Source organism: Sceloporus occidentalis, unplaced genomic scaffold, assembly GCF_023333645.1.
Source record: "Sceloporus occidentalis isolate IW3139 unplaced genomic scaffold, rSceOcc1.0.p SCAF_188, whole genome shotgun sequence".
Classification (NCBI taxonomy): domain Eukaryota; kingdom Metazoa; phylum Chordata; class Lepidosauria; order Squamata; family Phrynosomatidae; genus Sceloporus; species Sceloporus occidentalis.
In genome coordinates, this window is record NW_028317168.1 from 457,501 (window position 1) to 476,956 (window position 19,456).

Here is a 19,456-nt window from a genome sequence, read left to right on the forward strand (position 1 = left end):
GAAACGGGGACTTAGAGAGACGGCACGAGCAACTTGTGCGGCCGGGAACGGGGACTTGGCGCCGGCGGCTCCGTGCGGCTCGCGGCTGCCCTGGGCGGCTGCGGCCGGCCCGGGCAGCTGCGGCCGGCCCGGGCAGGCGCCTGCGAGGTCAGGGGAGCTCGGGGCGGAACGCTGGGCCCTGCTACCCGGCAGCAGGTTCCAGGGAGCCACGGCCTCGTCGACTTCTGGGTATTTTCAAGCAACTTGGCCGGCCAGCAACCGGGACTTGGAGCAACAGCTCCAGCCGGCCGCGAGCAACTTGTGCGGCCGGGAACGGGGGAATATCCTCAGAAACACAGAAGTGTTGGTGAAAAAAAGTGCACGAAATTAGAGCAATGGCTGACTTTGGCAGTGATTAGCGGCCAAATGGTTGCATGGAAATTATCCAAATGCTCTTGATGAGATACTCTGGGTTGTCTGCTTTACAGAAATATATACCTTTGTGGGTGTTTTTGTTTTATTTGTTTCAAATTAGAGTTGCAGTCCCATCATACCTAATGTAAAAATGTAACGGCTTTGTATAAAGTAATGTACACCTTATAGTATGTTGCCTATATGTGCTGGGAAAATATGGAAAATCTATATAAATTAGGTATTTCTGAAATCAGGACACCTCAATTGATAAATCTGGATGGAATTTTCTGTCTCTTTACCTAATTTTGTGAGGATTCAGAGGGAAAATGAAAAAAAAAACAGATGTTTTTTTCTAATTTTTGCTAGTTTTTACTAAATGTCTAATTCTAAATTTTCAGCTAATCATCCAACTATGGTATCAAAAGAAAGCTCTATCTCTCCTTGAAAAAACAATATATAGTTTATATGGGTACACTATTCACAGGAAAAGAGAATCATTGCTGAACTATTGGAGCTATATAAATAAAAGATAATAATAATAACCATGGTTAATAGAGGAAGAATAATGATGTCAAGCACCATCCTCCTTTTAAAGCTTCCAGTCTGTTATTCTAACTCAATCAGTATAACAGAGATCTCCAGCCTAGTCCACGTCAACACTCTCACCTGTGTTAACGAGAGAATCACTGAAATGATGTCAGCTGGTCCTTTAGGGGCAGGGCTGAAATGCAGTGGAAATGTTTTCTTCATGGCAAGGAGGGACTTTGTAATTGATTGCAATTCAAATTGCCATAATCTAAACTGAGGCAGCAGACTTTGTGAAAATTAATATTTGTGTCATTCTCAAAACGTTTGGCCACAACTGTATAGTGGCAAGATTAAGTTAATGAAACCTTTGAAATTAGTTGGTTTTCTGAACTAATTGTTCATGAAACGTGGTCTGGTCTACCTCTAAGTCACATGTATAGGCAAACACATTGCACTTAAGCTACACATAAACAACTACCTGTATCTTTCATATCGTTAAACATTCACAGTGTTGTTTAAAAAAAGTTAATCCTTGGAGTTAATAACTGGTTGTATCTCCTTTGGGAGCAATAACCTCAAGCAAGTGCTCTTAGATCAGCCCTGAACAAGGTTCAGGAGAAATTTTAGTCTTAAACTCAGCCATATTCCTAGGATATCTGGTGTGAATGGCTCTCTTGATGTCATTCCACAACATCACTAATGATTTAAGCTCAGGCTGAGCCACTCCAAAGATTTTCTTTGATGTCATTGTCCTGCTGCATTATTCAACTTTTACTGAGCTTCAGATGGCCATCTTGATATTATCCTGTACATTACCTTCATAAATCTGGGAATTAATTTTCCCCTCGATGGTGGCAAGCTGCCCAGGCCCCTAGGCAGCAAAGCAGCCTCAAATCATGATGTTGCCTCAACTGTACTTCACTGCTGGGAAGATGTTTTTATAATGGTATGTGTGACGGATCGTCCTGTGCCCCAGACTGGACACATCCGCCCGTCAGCTCCTTCCCTCTCCCAGTAAGCGGACACGCTGTGGCTGTCCGAAGAAAGCAGTCACAGACCAGCACTTTCCTCAATCATGAGACAGGACTTCATGCTTTGAGGTTAAAAACAGAACTCTCTTTATTACAAACACACAGAACTTATATACAATCTACATTCACTGTGCACCGAACCCAACCCCCAATCCTATCAGCCACATCCCCTCACAAATCCCATCAGCCACATCCCCTCACAAATCCCATCGGTATACAGGGGATGTATCAGGTGAGGGGATTAAGGGATACAATGGGTTCCCCCACCTGTGTTATCCCCCCTGTAGTGCGGGTGCTGTCTGGGCAGACAGGGCTGTGTTGGCTGATTAAGAGCCCCAGCCAGATTATAGGATCGTCTCTTTGAAGGCTGGAGCTGCAGCCACATTCAAACGGTACAAATAAATATAATAATAATAATAATAATAATAATAACAGTGAAGATCAGACATAGGTTCTTCACATTACTCCCCTCTTGTGCAAACGTCCGGCAGACACAGCCAGATCCCTAACGGATCGGCTTGGGGATGACCGGGCCTCTACTGTCTCTAGTCCTGCGGGGTAGGGAGAGCGGGCGTGCGGCTTCTGGGGCACCCTGGCAGCCCCATGTCAGTCACCCGGGCTCCTAGGCCTGGCCCGTAGTCAAAGGGTAAGAGGCCAGCCCAGAAGCCTCTCCAGTGGGCAGCCCTCTTTAGTCTCCTCTGCAGGCATGGGAGACCTTTCTCCAGGGCTTCCTTTCCCCTCTGGGCACTCAGCCCAGACTCGGCTCCCTCCCAACCTGATGGAACCCTCCCATGGTTACCCTGACTACGGGCTTGTCCCGAGTCAGCTCCACATTCCCCCACCCAAACAACAAGAGCCCACTCCAAAGCAGCAGCAGTTTCACTTACCCCTACCTGGCTCTCCGAGCTGGGGCTCGTTTTGCCCACTGGACCATGCCGCTGGGGAGGAGTGCCGGTTTCCCTTCCTCCCATAATTGGTGACAGCCGCTGGGGAGGGTCGCCGCCTGCGCCCCCTCCCGGATGCTCGTGCTGGGGAGCGCCAGATAATGGGGGTGTAAGCAGTGCAGGGCAGAGGTCAGCGACTCTCTGCCCGGTTGCCAGTGCTTCTGCTGGTGCAGGGAACGGTGCTGGGCAGAGAACAGCGTCACTCTGCCTTGTAGCCAGCTCTTCCGCTGGTGGTTCCCTGCTAGCAGGTGGGGACCCTTCGCTGTGGGGCGGGCAGAGGCCAGCAGCACTCTGCCCTGTTGCCGGCGTTTCAGCCAGAGCGAGGATTGCTGGTGCAGGACAGAGGTCAGTGACGCTCTGCCCGGTTGCCAGTGCTTCTGCTGGTGCAGGGAACGTTGCTGGGCAGAGAACAGCGTCACCCTGCCTTGTGGCCAGCTCTTCCGCTGGTGGTTCCATGCTAGCAGGTTGGGACCCTTCGCTGTGGGGCGGGCAGAGGCCAGCAGCACTCTGCCCTGTTGCCGGCGTTTCAGCCAGAGCGAGGATTGCTGGTGCAGGACAGAGGTCAGTGACGCTCTGCCCGGTTGCCAGTGCTTCTGCTGGTGCAGGGAACGTTGCTGGGCAGAGAACAGCGTCACCCTGCCTTGTGGCCAGCTCTTCCGCTGGTGGTTCCATGCTAGCAGGTTGGGACCCTTCGCTGTGGGGCGGGCAGAGGCCAGCAGCACTCTGCCCTGTTGCTGGCGTTTCAGCCAGAGCGAGGATTGCTGGTGCAGGACAGAGGTCAGCGACTCTCTCTCCGGGTGCCAGCACTTCTGGTTGGTCCTCGTTAGCCGGCGGGTACACTGTGCTGGGGGATGAGCAGAGGCCAGCAGCACTCTGCCCCGTGGCCGGCTCTTCTGCCGGTCTGGCATTTTGCGGTGCTGGGCAGAGGATCGCGTCGCACTGCTCTGGTGGGTCCCTGCTAGCAGGCAGGGACCTTTCACTGTGGGGGGGGCAGAGGCCAGTGGCACTCTGCCCCGCTGCCGGCGCTTCAGCCGGAGCAGGAGGGGCGCATGGTGCTGGGCAGAGAACAGCGTCCCTCTGCCCTGTTGTTGGCGCTTCTGCCGCCTCTAGTGGAAACCCATAGACTGCTGCCTCAAATTCCGGCGACTGCATGCGGTCCATAATCGCCCGGAAGACTTCCTCCCAAAAGTGATTGCCCACTTTCACCTCTTTGGGCTCTGGCTGCAATACCAGGGGCAGAGTGGCTGAACCTTCAAGTCCGGAGGCTTGCCAATTACAGTGAGCGGCCTCCGGAGCTCGCTCTGTGACATCTGTCGGCTCACACTGCAGGGCGTAGCGCCCCTCGAACAGCGCCAAGTATTCTGCCTCAAGGCACCATTCTCTGTCTACTAGTCTCTCAAGGTCTTGGCTGAGTTCACTTGTTGCAGTGGGCGGCAGGGCTCTCCGGCGCTTGTCACTAATGTCCCACCATCGGTCCATGTTGCCATTGCCAAAGACATCCCTTTCCTCGAATGCCTCCCACAACAGGCCAGGCCCGCCAACATCCATCCCTTCCAGAGAATGGGGCTTTCTGGATTTTCGCTGTGGGACTCGGGCTTCCCAGTATATGGCTCGGTACTCCTCTTCGAGCCCAATCTCCTGTTGGATCAGCTTCTCTAGCTCTGCAACCTCACCTGGAGACGCAGGTCCCCCGAACAAGTAGAGCCTCCCATTCACCTGGTCCCTGATTCGTTGTTCTAGGGTGGGCAGATGTGTACCTTGGTGGGCGCTCCACTTTTCTAGGGCCGCTCTCCATCCCACGAGCCGGGCTCGGGTCCGTCTCTCAAACTCCCATACTGGAGTCTCCGATTCGAGGGTCTCATCTCCCCTCCAAGTCACCCCGCATCCCGGTGACTGTTCAATCCACTCCATCTGTGGATCCGTTTGGCTCTTCCTCGCCAGGGTATAACTTTGTTCTGCGGCTAGTTGCTTTGGTCCGCTCTGGTCTGGAAGGAGTAGATCCCACCGCTTGCCACCAATGTGACGGGACCGACCTGTACCCCAACTGGGTACGCCCGCCGAACGTTGCTTCCTTCGCCCCATGGCCACCGGGGCACCAGAGACTAACCCCTTCACTGTCTGTGGCTAGCCGAAACTGAGCTACACAGGGTGGCTATCGTCCTGAAAAGGACAATACGCGATCATAGCAGAGAACACAGCTCTTCAGGAACCTCGGCCGTACTGTAGTATACCGAAGTATAGCAATACAGCACCCTACCGCCCTAATAAGGGCAGCACCGAGGCTTACCTCAATAACAAGACAGGACTCGTAGTGAGGTAAAACAGGAACGCTCTTTATTTGGGAACACAGGGGCATTTAAACAGTACAAGGGATTGAGTTACGTCCAATAGACACACAAGGGAATTGCGTCCAATAGACACAAGGGAATTGCGTCCAATAGACACAAGGGAATTACATCCTGCCCTCCTTTGCATATGACTGAGCATTAGCCCTCAGCCCAGTAGGGGGTCTCTACTGTAGTCTGTGTAAGGAGGGAGGGGCAGGACATGTGGCACCTGGACAGGGTAGCAAACAAGGGGAACAAAAGCACACACCATAATCACAACATATACTGGGAAATGCAGGTATCACAAACAATAATTATTACAGACGGTACCGATTAACCCGGGGCCGTCACAGTATGCAGTGCCTTTGTTACACTCCACGTAGTATTGCATGTTCTTCACGAACAATTCAACCTTAGTTTCATCCAGTCACAAAACAAAAACTTGATGTTTGTTTTTGCAAACTTCAGTGGGGCTTCAATATTTTTCTTTGTAAGAAAAGGCTTCCGTTTTGCCACCCTACTCCATAGCCCATTCATATGAAGAATACGGGAGATTGTTGTCACATGTAGCACACAGTACCTGACAGAAATTCCTGCAGTTCCTATAATGTTGCAGTAGGCCTCTTGTAAGCCTCCCTGACCAGTTTTCTTCTCGTCTTTTCATCTATTTTGGAGGGACGTCCAGTTCTTGGTAATGTCTCTGTTGTGCCATATTTTTTCCACTTGATGATGACCGTCTTCCATGACTGATATCTTTCTACAATGAGATCCCTTTGATGCGTTGAAAGTTCTCTGCAGACCATGGCTTTTGCTCTGAGATGCAACTAAGCAAATGTCAGGTAAATCCTACCAGAACAGCTGAACTTTGTGATTATTCAGAGTCACTTTAAATGAAGGCAGGTGTGTAATGACTTCTATTTCACATGAGTTTGAATATGATTGGTTAATTCTGAACTCAGCCACAGCCCCAGTTATAAGAGGGTGTGCAACCAGGTAATTGTGAGTCAAAGATCAAAGATTTCAGTTTGCAATTTGCAATTGAATTGTTCATATTATAGGTCACATTAAAGGTGGAACAAGTTCTGACCTGATTTATCTTTGTCTCATTCTTTAACATCACAAGAGCCTGGCATTTTAACAGGGGTGTGCAGACTTTTTATATCCAATGTATCAACCCTTACGGAGGTGTAGCAGCAGCCGTAGTAGTAGAGCACTGGTCCTGGGCGGACAGAGACTGGCTCATCCTAGGCACATGCAGTCCTGTGGAGCATTTCCTCAATATTATAGAAATTTAAAAGAAAAGGTTCCCCCGGAGTAAAGATGGTCAAACAGGTGAAGTAGTCAGACACTAGCACATCATAAGCACATGCACCCCCGTGGAACAGGACTGGATTTCCCCAATAATATTAAATATATTGTAATGCCTGGTTTTGTCACCTATATTTATCAATAAAGAATAATAGATGATATGGTAGAAAAAAAATGACTTGTCCACAAATTACAGGTTTGACTGACTACTAGCATAAATAGGCAACTATCTTAATCAACTAAACTCTACTCAGGAACAGGGGGGGTGTCTGCTGTAGTCCCTGTGAAATACTACAGTACTCACTACAGCTTCTCCAATCCACCCTACAAACAGTACATTTTCTGCCCTAAAATAAACTATTAATTAACTTGCACTATGGCAGGTGAGTAATGAGCATTAATCTCAGCCTCTGCTAAGCTATCACTGCCTCACACTCCAATTCCCATCAGACTGTAACTGCTGCTGCTGACAAAATATATAAAAATAATCACACTTATATAATGCTTGTCCCTTTCCCTTGTAAATGCCGATTGGCCAGAGTGGAAAAAAAAGGAAAAACAGGTTATAGCCATAACAATGAGACCACCACCACTTTTTTGGCTACTTCTACCTATCTGTTTTCAATATGTATGTACCCTCCTATACACAGTCACTCCCACTTCACCTCATCAAGAAGCGCCAAAAAGGCTTGTAATGGCAACTACACATGGCAACTAATATAATGAATCCAAACGAATTTCGTCACCTTGCAATACGTTTTCGTCGGGGATCACCCTCATTTTTGTTGTTTCGAACGAATGCACAAAACAAGCAATTTTTGTTAAAAATAAAGTTTGTACAAAAACTAATCCACAAGTCTAATACGTATCGGGTGTCTATATATAATGTATATATGTAAGAGAGCTGACCCTGGATTTGGTTGTCAAGCAAAAATAGATTTATTTTAACATCGAGCTCTTGTGTAGAAAGAAAAAAAAAAAAAGAAAAAAATAACTTTCTTGGCCCGAGCCCTTCAAGTGAAGGCACATTAGTCTGCTGAGCATGGACAGGTGCCTGCAGGGTTAAATCCCAGCAAACCGAGAAACCTAGAACTTTAACCTTGCTTACCTACTTCCCTAAAACTAAAGCGTCCTGTGCATTGGAAAGTTCTAGAGGTGCAAAAACAAATTAGTTTGTGAATTTGGTGATGTAATATGTACAGTAATACCTGGGTGGAGCTGAATTATGCTACGTATTTGGGTTGGGCACAGTGGGTGGGGCTTTGTGGTAATGGGTGTGTTAAATTGTCGTGTAAGTAATTGACAGCTGTTCTGCAAAGTGTCCTTGAAAATGTTTTTCAAATGTTGGCAACATACATAGTAAATGCCGTATGTAGGGGAATCTTCACAATATTTGTGGATTGTAGTTCATTTCAAACTCTGTTAATCATATTCCATGTGAAAAAGCAGCTTCTAAAGGCAGGCAAATTACTAGTATGAATTTTGTGATTTTGGGTTATTTCTTCAAATAGAGACGTGTGACCACATCATGATGCAAAAATACATTCAAGTTTTATATATGGCACTTGCAGATAACAAGAGGCCTCTTTTTTTTTTTTTTACAGTAAAAGCCATAAATGCTATGAAGATAGTGTTCATAAATACTATGGAGGCTTTCAAGACTAAACCAAGTTGCTTTATTAGCAATAATGTTTATTCAGAAATTCACTTAATTCAAAAGTTGTTGATCCAGAGATTGTTCTGACTGCTCGTGGAGTCATGATAAAATTTCATGTGCTTAAAAGAAGTACTATGCCTCCATCTGAATGAATTCAATAAAGAATAAATAGGGAAGGCTGAGCCTGATGGCCTTTTTTCAACCTTATTAACTATGTAACTGGAAGGGAAGCCTGTCTGGCACGTTTTTATTTTTTTAAAGTAGAAAATTATCCTCCAATTACAATGATTCTGGTTGCAACCAGTTCACATGTGTGACTATGTGCCCCAGGATACGTATTTAGGGATTTCGTGACATCTCCCAGATGGTAAAGGCAACACCTGTGGCTTTCAATGAGATGTTATCCTATAAATCCTTTCAAAAGCTCAAAAATACAATATTTCCAAACAGTCAGGCCCCTAGCAAACTTACCACTATCTATTATGCTTAAAGTTAAACAAAAATGCTATGAGTAGCTAACCACTGGAGGAAAAGGCCTGCACATTGTGGTTTTAAAAGTATAGGGTGGGATTAACTCATCAGAAATGTCATAACAAAATCCTGGAATGTCTTCAATATTTTAATGCAAAAATGAATATAGTAGAAAAAAGCAAATTATATGAGAGGTACATGTAGTAAAGAGATTGGCTGAAAAAAGGAAAAAATACATTAAATATAATGCTCAAAAAACAAACAAAAAAACCAAAACAATTTACGTAAAAAAATGCAATAGAATAAAATAATGAGCAGGCATGCCAAAGCATGTCTTAACCTTGAAGTACCGGATAACTGTAAAAGAAAAAAAGTCTCCATCAAGGCAAAATACAGGCTAATATACCTTGTTTCTCTGCGTTATTAGTTAAGTAACCATTTGAATACACATAATTGGATAGGTTACATATAGAAAAGGCTCTAGGTTCTTTGTTTTCAGAATCCCATTTTTAGAGCAATTAATAAATTCTAATCATACCTTCCAAAATAGGCTACTTGAAGCTCTCCCTTTTCTGTGGAAGTACATTTTTTAAAGGGTGGGGCTATTCACAGAAAGTCTTTAGAAAGTGGGGAGTCAGAGGGAAGTGGGCGAGTGTAACGATTGGATGAGGAGGACCCCGAATGGCGGCGTGAGCCAGGCAAACAGGAACCAGGAGTAGCCAGGAGAGCTGAAACCGAGAATCAGGTCTGGTAACCAGTAAACCAGGAAGCCGTATCAAATCCAGAAGAGTAGTCAAACAAGCCCAGTCAATACCAACGATCAGAGAACAGGAGCCAAATCAGAAAACAGGAGCAAAGTCAGCAAGCCGGGTCAAATGAAGAAATAGTCACAACAACTCGCACAGGAAAACAGCAGAATACATCAACCAAGGGTGACCCAGAAGAGGAAGTCCAGGTTTAAATAGGGAAAGGTGGGGTTGTGTCCTGCATTAAGGAGGTCACCCGAGGTTATAAGAACATGCGCTGTTTGCCGTCTGGTCAGCCATGCGGTGAAGACGCCGACCGGATAGTGGTGGTACTCGCTGCCCGGGAAGCCGTCTGAGGAGGAAGCATCGCAGGAGATAAGTCCTTACAGCGAGGATTGAGTGTAGCCAAATATCAGACTGCTGCTTGGAGAAAAAAGAAACTAGCCTGGAGACCCAGAGAAGAAGGGCTTTACTTGGAGACTCCTTGTGAACCCAAGAGCATTCTCAGGAGTAATAATAATAATAATAATAATACTTAAAGTAAGACATGGCAACTTATGCAGTGTTTCTTACAATACATACATTCAAAGAGTATAACAAAAGTGGACAGACTAAGACAAACCAATAACTTCGGTAAAGAGGACCTTGCTTGCAAGCTTACACTCTAGAGAGACAGCATTGGTTTAAAGAAAAAAAACATTACAGTGGCATAACTTTGGTAGCTACCTACTTTATTTATTTTTTTTAAACTTTTGCCACACTGCCATAGATTATCCTCCATGGCTCATCAGTTTATACAGTAGTACCATCCCTGACTGCATATGTTTCCTACAGAGAAGATAATGTATTGCAGTATAGAGCCCTAGTTCAATTTTCCATGAAATTTCTTTATGTGTATTTTAAAGTGGACTTGTCACTTTATCGCTTATCACTAAATAATAAACCTAACCAGCTACATTTGTAGATAAACTATTAAATATATCAAAATTCACAAAATCTCCATAACTAGACACTGTTACCATCCCTGTTGAACAATGGTAAATTAGCCTACTAAGGGGACTACCCTCTAACCAGGCCTGGACTGGGAGAAAAAATAGGCCCTGGCATTTCAAACTGAGCAGCCCATTTTTATGAAAAAACATATATGTACATACACATACATAATACTTGGTCATTCAACATGGGAAGCCTGAAGCCACAATTTAGTGCGACTAATCCTTGAAATAAATATTATAGAGTAAATAACACAATACCTTATCTTTTCCACTAAATTATTTCAGGGCCTTGAATGTTTTGTCCCCTGAAGTCACTATAAATTCAGGAGGGCGTTTTATCTCTGGATAAGTAAAAATGAAATAGTTCCTACTTTAAATTAAGGAAACAGATAACCAAACACACACACCAGGACAGGATCTGTCACACCAACACCCAGACACACACACCCCAGGACAGGCTTTTCCACACCAACACCCAAACACACACCAGGACAAGCTCTGCCACACCGACATCCAAACACACACACACCAGGACAGGCTCTGCCACACTAACACCAGACACACACACCAGGACAGTTACAAAAGAAAAATGGTTTAGCACTCAACTCCCAGGAAGCTGGGTGCTATCAGGAAAAAAGGGACAGCATAAACCCTCTTGAAGTATATGAACACAGAAAAGAATCCCAGCACTCCAATCAGCTTCCAGTCCTTAGGTTACTTTATTCAGAGAATGCAAAACAAAAAAAGCAATGCTTCGGCCAAACAGGGCCTTTTGAGCGAAACGTTGCTTTTTTTGTTTTGCTTTCTCTGAATAGAGTAACCTAAGGATTGTAAGCTGATTGGAGTGCTGGGGTTCTTTTCTATGTTCATACACACACCAGGGCAGGCTCTGGCACACCAACACCCAAACACACACCCCAGAACAGGCTCCGCATCCGGAGGGTTTCCACGGACGCTTTCCCTTTGGTATTGATTTATGTGATGGCCGCAGCTGGCCCTCTTGTGTATTGATGCTGCCAGCCCCCACATGTATTTATGCACTCGAGAGCCCCCCATTGTGTATTTATGCCCCCAGCCAGCCCCACTTTAGTATTGATTTATGTGATGCCCCAGCCAGCACCCGCTTGTGAATTAATGCCCCCACACCCTTGCGTATTGTCCCGTCAGCCAGCCCCACATTGTGTATTTATGCCAGCCACCCCCCCTTTAGTATCAAATCAGACCTGGCACCCAGATCTGCCTAGGACCCAGATTGGAAGAATAGGACTTGCCATCTTTGCCCCCAAAACAGCCCGCCTGTGGCATCTTTGGCCCCAAAACAGCCCGCCTGTGGCATCTTTGGCCCCAAAACAGCCCGCCTGTGGCATCTTTGCCACCAAAACAGCCCGGCTGTGGCATCTTTGGCCCCAAAACAGCCCGCATGTGGCATCTTTGGGCCCAAAACAGCCCGCCTGTGGCATTTTTGCCACCAAAACAGCCCGCCTGTGGCATCTTTGCCACCAAAACAGCCCGCCTGTGGCATCTTTGCCACCAAAACAGCCCACCTGTGGCATCTTTGCCACCAAAACAGCCTGCCTGTGCCATCTTTGCACCCCGTTACACACCCATGCTATCACACATATTAATTCACAAATATTTACTCACTAATTCACAGATAATCATTCACTCATACATTGATACTCATTAATTCCCTCATTCAGATGCTCATTTACATATACTCATTCACAAACATTCACTCACTACTTCACAGATACTCATTAATTCACTCACTCAATCTCAAATACTCCTTCATACAGCCTCCCCTTACCTGAACAACTGAAGATGTAAAAGTATGTGACGCTCGCCGACCAACCTGTTCTTCTGCACAGGGGAAACAGATGCGCAGCAGGGTCATGTGACGTACGTCACATACGTAACGTGACTCTGTTGGATTCCTGCGTCCCCGGCTCTCGCGCGTCTGCCCAGTAAGTAAATTGATCGTGGGGGTTGCCCGGGCCCCCTAGAGTGGCGGGCCCGGTCGCAGTTGCTGCAGGGTTAAGGGGCAGGGACGGCCATAGAGGCCGCATAGGCCCAGTCAGTTCGGTCCTGACTGGGCTCCATCAGCCCCGGGAATCCGGCCCTGGGCAAATGCACGGTGTGTCCGATGGCCAGTCCAGGCCTGCCTCTAACTATGAAAACACTATGCAGAGAAGGGAAGGGTGTTTTTTGTAAACAGTTGTGCAAAATGGAGAAGCCATGGGTGAACAACTAAGTACACTTTATGATTCAATAGCTTGTAGAACCATCTTTATCAGCAATAACTTAAAGTCATACAGAGAGCAATCACTTTATCAGTCTCTCACGTTGTTGTGGAGGAATTTTGACCCATTCTTCTTTAACGTTGCTTCAGTTCATTGAGGTTTGTGGGCATGCACCATAGCATTTCAATCAGGTTGATGTCTGGACCTTGACTGGGTCATTGCAACAAATTGTTTTGTTTTTTTTTTTTCTTTCTCAACCATTCTGTTGTAGATTTACTGGTGTTCTTGGGATCATTTTCATGCTGCATGACCTGATTTCGGCCAAGCTTCGGACAGATGAATTCATGGTCGACTCAATGACTGCAAGGTTCCCAGTTCCTTTAGCTGCTAATATGCCGTGTTTGGTTTTTGCCAAACATGGAGCTGTGCATTATGGCCAAACATCTCCACTTTGGCCTCGTCTGTCCAAAGGACATTGTTCCAGAAATCTTGTACTTTGCTCAGATGCAACTTTGCAAACCTTAGCCATAGTACGTTCTTTTTAGAGAGAAGAGGCAACTCTTACAAACATATTTGTTCAGTCTTCTTCTAAATTGTACTGTCATGAACTTTAATATTTAACATGCTAACCAAGGTCTGTAGAGTCCGAGATGTAACTCATGTTTTTTTTTTTTTGCGGTTTCTCTGAGCATGCACTGCTGTGTGACCTTAGACCCACTAAGGAACAGATGCTTGTTATTATGTCCTGATATGTAAAACCATCAAATTTAAAGAGGGTCTACATTCTTATTTACACAACTGATATATTTTGTATTTTATTGTGTCTTTATTATTTTAGACCACAAATTAAATACTATAGTATACCTCTTGCTAATTGTGTTTTAAAACATGAAACCTTCTTTAATACCAGGCATGGCTATAATCAGAATCATGCAAATAACAAAAAGCAACTTTACATTATGTTAAAAACTGTAAAACGAATATCAATGCAGAACGACAAAGAAATTGCCTTTCCTGTGAAGTACTCTGTTTGAACCTTAGCAGCAATGAGAATGGCAGAAAACATCAAAATAAAGAAAGGCTTGATTATTCAGGAATGTGACAGAATCGGACATTATTACCGACTATAATGTGGTTGTATAGGAATTACTCCTGAGAATGAGTGCAAGCTACTTGTAGACAAGTGTGGAAGCATACCAGACTCAAAGCTAAAAGTGCTTTGCCAAGTTAATAGCATTTGCTATTCAAGATTGAAATATCAAATTACGTAAAAATAACACACGGTGGAAGGAATGCCATTGAGAGCATTCTCATTTAGACAGTATGGCTATTATTCAAGTTAATGAAAGAATCTGTTCTTGGTTCAAAGTTTCAAACATCAACTGAAACATTCACTTAAATCCATTTTAACTATTCGTGGCATGCAGCTAATCACTTTGCAGTGATTTGCTGTAACGTTCCTATGCAGGTTAAATGAGAAAAGTATTTTTTGTTATGCAGGTGTCATATTTGTACTGTAAGTAGTGTACCTAGCAATGTATCCCATTGTACAGCACTGCAGAATACGATCACACTTTATAAATCAATCAATAATAAGTAGGTTTTTGAAGCAGAAGAGCTGAAAAACTTCACATGCTGTAAATATATTGTTCTCTAATTTGCGGTTCACTTTTACTGGCCAGCCTTTGGACACTACTAGCCTAAACTAGCGTCAGACAAGCTGTATATGAAGCCATGGTATTTTTTCAAAATAAAGATATTTGCGTAAGGATGTTTGATATAATTTGGGGTGGGCATAGTTACATGATTACGTTGCATGCTGTGTCACGTGTGATTCATGTTTCAATCTTCAGGTGGCTTTCAATTTGAGAGAGCCAGGTTTACAAGTAGCAGAGCTTTATGGCTAAGTGAGTACTCACATCAAACATAGAAATAAAGTTGCTAGGGCCTTCATCAGAAATCTTGGGGCCTGATACAAGCTTAACGGCTCAGCCCCATCCCCATCCCATCAGCCAGTCCATGTCCATCACACTGCCTTACCCATTGTTCCACCCATCCCATCACCCACAAACTGTACACTTGCATTCTTTCTCCTCTCCCTCTCCTAAGTGCCACTAACCGTAGACTCACCCCAGACACTCCAACGCCATACACTGACACACAAACCCAAGATAACACACACATACTAACACTAAATACTAATACACAAAGTTACACTAATTTTCATTTTCTGTTTTGTTATTGTTTAATACAAAAATCTCTACCTATATCACAGAATCGCATTTGTTACCATTTGTCACAAGCTGCTCACTGATGTTTGTATAAAAATTAGTGTTTTAATAGTACTAAACACAAACAGTAATCACTAATTGTAGTGTGCATAATACAAAATAAGAAAATATTAATCTGCATTAGATTTACTTTTATAACTGCTAGGAGAATATATTTGATATTTGATGCACACATCATAAATATGTTTTAATTTTTTTTTTTATTACATTGTTATGCTTGTATACTGTGTAGCATGTCAAGTACAATTGACATGACATGATAATTTGTGTAGCCAACCCAACCACAACAGCAAATCTAATCCGAACTTCTTTAAGAACATGAGAGCCATAACAGCAGCATCCTGCCATGGTACCTTCTGATAAACACCGATGAGAACCACAAAATACAACTTTATGCTTTAGATCCAAAATAAGTAAATGCATGAACTAAGCTATAAACCAATAAGACAATTAACTTTGTATAAGTCTCCACTGGTATGCCTTTAAGATAATTTGTGTTTTACATTTATTAGTACCAGGGCTTATTCTTAATATACAGTAATGCAACTTAAAATATATACTTATTATTGGACATTTTAAAATTATATTTATTAAATTGATCAAAAAAGGGTGGGATTATCCTGGTCAGTGTCATATGAGCTCTAGCCTTGGTAATCCCACCACCCCGAATGTAAAACACATAAATTGGCATGCCTTTTTTTTCCAGAAGCTTCTGCTGATTGGAAAGTTACCTGGGCAAACAGGCATGCCAGATGTTCCCTATACAGAGCTCTCAGTTTAGTTGCATTGAAATTAGTACACTCCAACTCGACCTACAAGGGAGGCAATTGTCCTATGGGCTTGTCTGATTTTTGACCACTACCTGAAACTTTTCAACATAGCCACCAGTATATGTACAGTGATAAATACTTTAGATGCATTTATGTAATGAATAAAAAAAACCAAAACATCCAGCCCATATTTAACATCATCGCTTTGGATGATTCGGAATAAAATTTGGGGAGTGTTCCCAAGGGTAGAGAACCCTGACACCTTTCATTATAGAAATAATAAAAAAAAGGTTCCCAAGAGTCAGGATTGTCAAAGAGGTGCAGCAGCGGAAGCAGTAGGGTACTGGGCCTGCGCAGGCAGATGATAGAAACATGCAGCCCCGTGGAGCAGGACTGAGTTTTAACAATATTATATATTACACATACTATACTGTCTCCAGTAGTTATTTAGCAATGAAGAATAATAGATGATATGATAGAAAGATTATAAAAAAATAACTCTTAATCAACTAAACTCTACTTGAAACAGGGAAAAAATGTCTGCTGCAGTCACTGTAATAGGCTACAGTAGTCACTACAGCTTTTGCAATCCACCCTACAACAGTACATTTTTTGCACCAAAATAAACTATTAATTAACTTATGGTAGGTAAGCAATGTTTGTCAATCTCAACCTCTGCTAAACTAACTGTCACTAAAATGGTGTCAGCACAGTTATATATCTAAAGCTTTCCCCTGTAAATGCTGATAGGCCAGAGTGAAAAAAGAAAGGAAAGCCCCCCCACAGGTTGTTGGACCCATCAAGCATAGCCATTACTATCAATGAGACCACCCCACATTTTTTGGCTACTTCTGCCTAGCAATCATTTATATGTGCCAACGTACACATAGTACCTCCCACTTTACCTCATGAACGAGCACCAAAGCAGCTTGTATCATCAATCATGACAAATTTTCGGCACTTCCTCATTTTCCTTCGGAGATCACCCTAGCTTTCGTTGATTTCTAAGAACACACAAAACTTTTTGTTAAAAAAAGTTTGTATGAAAACGAATGCACCACTCTAAAATCATCTATTGAATTTGATAGTACAACTTCTGTGGGCAGTGAAGTCTACATCTTTTTTGTTTTTACTGTAAAGAACCATTTTGCCGCTTTAAGTAAAAATTCCTGAGATTTTGCTCTTTTGCACAGTCCTGCTAATGAACAAGTCATAAAAGAGTGGGTGATGTTGTCCCTGAATGCATGTGGTTCGCTGCCCATTCGGTTCGGCCGAAATTCAGGGGCATTGTTAATTTTGAAACAAAATCTTTACTTTTTTCTGCCAACTACTTCCGCTTCTGCCAACCACTTCTGCTTCCACATCCTCTATCTTTTATGTTCTCTCTTTAATCTGCTATCTTCGTCCACATCTCTATGCACATAACACAATCAGGGGAGGGGACATCTCCGCAAGTGTCACCATATTTCTCAAGTTCACAGTAGCACAAAATGATGGCGGTTTTGGTGACGTCCTCTTCCCCCATTGGAGGATTACTTTAATGAGCAAAAACGTGTGCTGTATCGGCCCAAAAATCTGGGCATGAAAACAGTTAAAAAAAATAGAATTTGAAACACCCGTGGGCTGTCTAGTTTTCAAAAATGTATGGCATAATGGGGTAAATTAAATTGGCTATGTTCAAAGATGTCCTTAATATGGCACAGGATGACCAAAAGTAAAAATTCTAAGTTTTGTCACGGATCTGGCTAGTCCGACCGACTACCTCCGCTGTCTTGTGCTCCCTTAGCCTGGGACAACACACTTTCCCCGGTTCCCCAGTCACTAGCCGAGACTCAGTGTAGGGTAAAACCAAACGAAGACTGATTTATTTTAGACACACAGAGCTGGATATATCCAGCAAAACACACATTAACATAAAACAAGATATTGGGACACAAACCGACCCCTTAATCTGCCTCTCAGAGACAACAGGGGCAGTAACGGGATTAACAATACAATAGGGGGAGACTGATTTATACAACATTAAACATCAAAGAATGGTGGTCACTCCCTGGTGGCAGATCCTGGCTGTCTGCTGGAGATAATCCCCTCAGCCAGTGATGAGATGATACTGCTGGGGGTAGCAACAGAAGTCTTTACAAACCCAGGGCCCATAGTCAATAGGGAGGAGGCTGGCAGTCAGGCTTCTCCAGTGGCCCCAGTGATGGAGGCTTCCGTCACAAGTTTAAAATGCGCATCTCCCAAATGTGCCCCTTATGACCCCAAACAACCAGGCAAACCTATGCATGGGTGATATCACAATGTTGCAGAACACATATTAGGGTGTTATTCGGCAGTGTGTCACCAGGATCTATAAATTCATATCTGAAGTACAATGCATGTTAAAGAAAAACACGCAAAAAATTACTACCACAAATTTTAATAAAGGCTATTGGTAGCCTTAAAAATGTAGGACATGGAGGCAGGATGACCAGATCTCAAAATTCGAAGTTGAAAAATGTGCACCTCCTTAATGTGGCCTTTTAGCCCCCAAACAACCCAGCAAACCTATACATGGGTGGTATCAGTGTACACAAGAGATGTTGCTTTTGAAGGGACAAAACTCTGAGTAACATAATTTACTACTTTTGTAGAGTTGGAGAATTTCCTATTAAAAAAAAAAAAAAACTCTTTAAAAAAACTCTATAAAACTCTGCTGCAGGCTACATGGGGAAGGGACCAAGGAGATTAGTAAACGAAAACGAACACAAACACGAAGATTCTTCATATTGTGTGACTCCGTCTTCGTATACGTTTTGCCGCCACCATGGTTATATGAACGGTATTCGGGCCGAACAACAAAAACGCACCCTTCATGTTCGTTTTCATGTTCGCCCAAATACGAATGCACAAGTATAATTATTTTTATTACAAGGGGAACACCGTGTTTGTGGGGAGGGTAGTGTAAATTATTGTTGAAAAAAAGAAAGGGATTTGCAGGTGGGTTTGCCAATTAGTTATACATCTATGCGAGTTCTGCCTGGCTTTTGAATGCACTGCTACATTTATTCTGAGAAAAACAGGCAAACCCTGAGCTCAGTTGAATTCAAGTGAAAACATTTAAGGGAAGGAGTTACAAGCAAAGAAGAAATTAAAAAGCAAAAGGAAGGTATAGTATAAATGCTCGTATATCATATATATATTGTGGGATTTACATTAGCCAGCATATTGGATAATGCCACTCAAAGTTCCTGGTTCGTCATACCGCTATTGCAAGCGTGAGCAAGTTGCAGTTTTGGAATGCAACATAATAGATCATACGGAGTAGGCTCTGGCAGTGGAGATGGGGGAGAAGGGTTCTCTAGGGCAAAGAGCTTGGTTAGTTGTGCAAGGGGTAGTGGATTGGAGAGCTAGGGAGGCTTGTTCTCTGCTATTTCCCCCCCAGACATGTTTGCCAGTTTGTGTGAGGATGCTGGGCAGATGAGCTCAGAGGAACAATTTCTGAGGCAGGCTGAACCACCCAGCATTGATTATCAAAGAAAACTGCTAAAATATAAATTTTATTAGCTTAAGCTTAAAACTCAAGAAAAATCAACAAGAACACTTGTGAGCACTGGTGAGTCGGGGGGGGGTAAGAGTGGCATGGGGGGTATAATGGTTTTCTGGAGGCAGAGTAGCATATAGGGGGTTTAAAGTCATATCAGGGAGACAGAGCGGCATATAGGGGTGTATAAGGGATATCTAGGAGTCAGAGTGGCAAATTGGGTGTTAAAAGG

At 43.8% G+C, this 19,456-nt stretch overlaps 1 protein-coding gene across 1 annotated transcript in view; it reads right to left on the reverse strand.

The window, feature by feature from the left end:
• Positions 1-11: 11 nt before the first annotated feature.
• The window catches only part of LOC149278453 (thrombospondin-1), a 72,568-nt gene continuing 53,123 nt past the window's right edge, over positions 12-19,456 (reverse strand). Inside the window, exon 21 of the mRNA XM_089501921.1 lies at positions 12-325. Within this exon, the coding sequence (XP_089358047.1) occupies positions 12-325 (314 nt within the window). The remainder of the gene's footprint in view (positions 326-19,456) is intronic.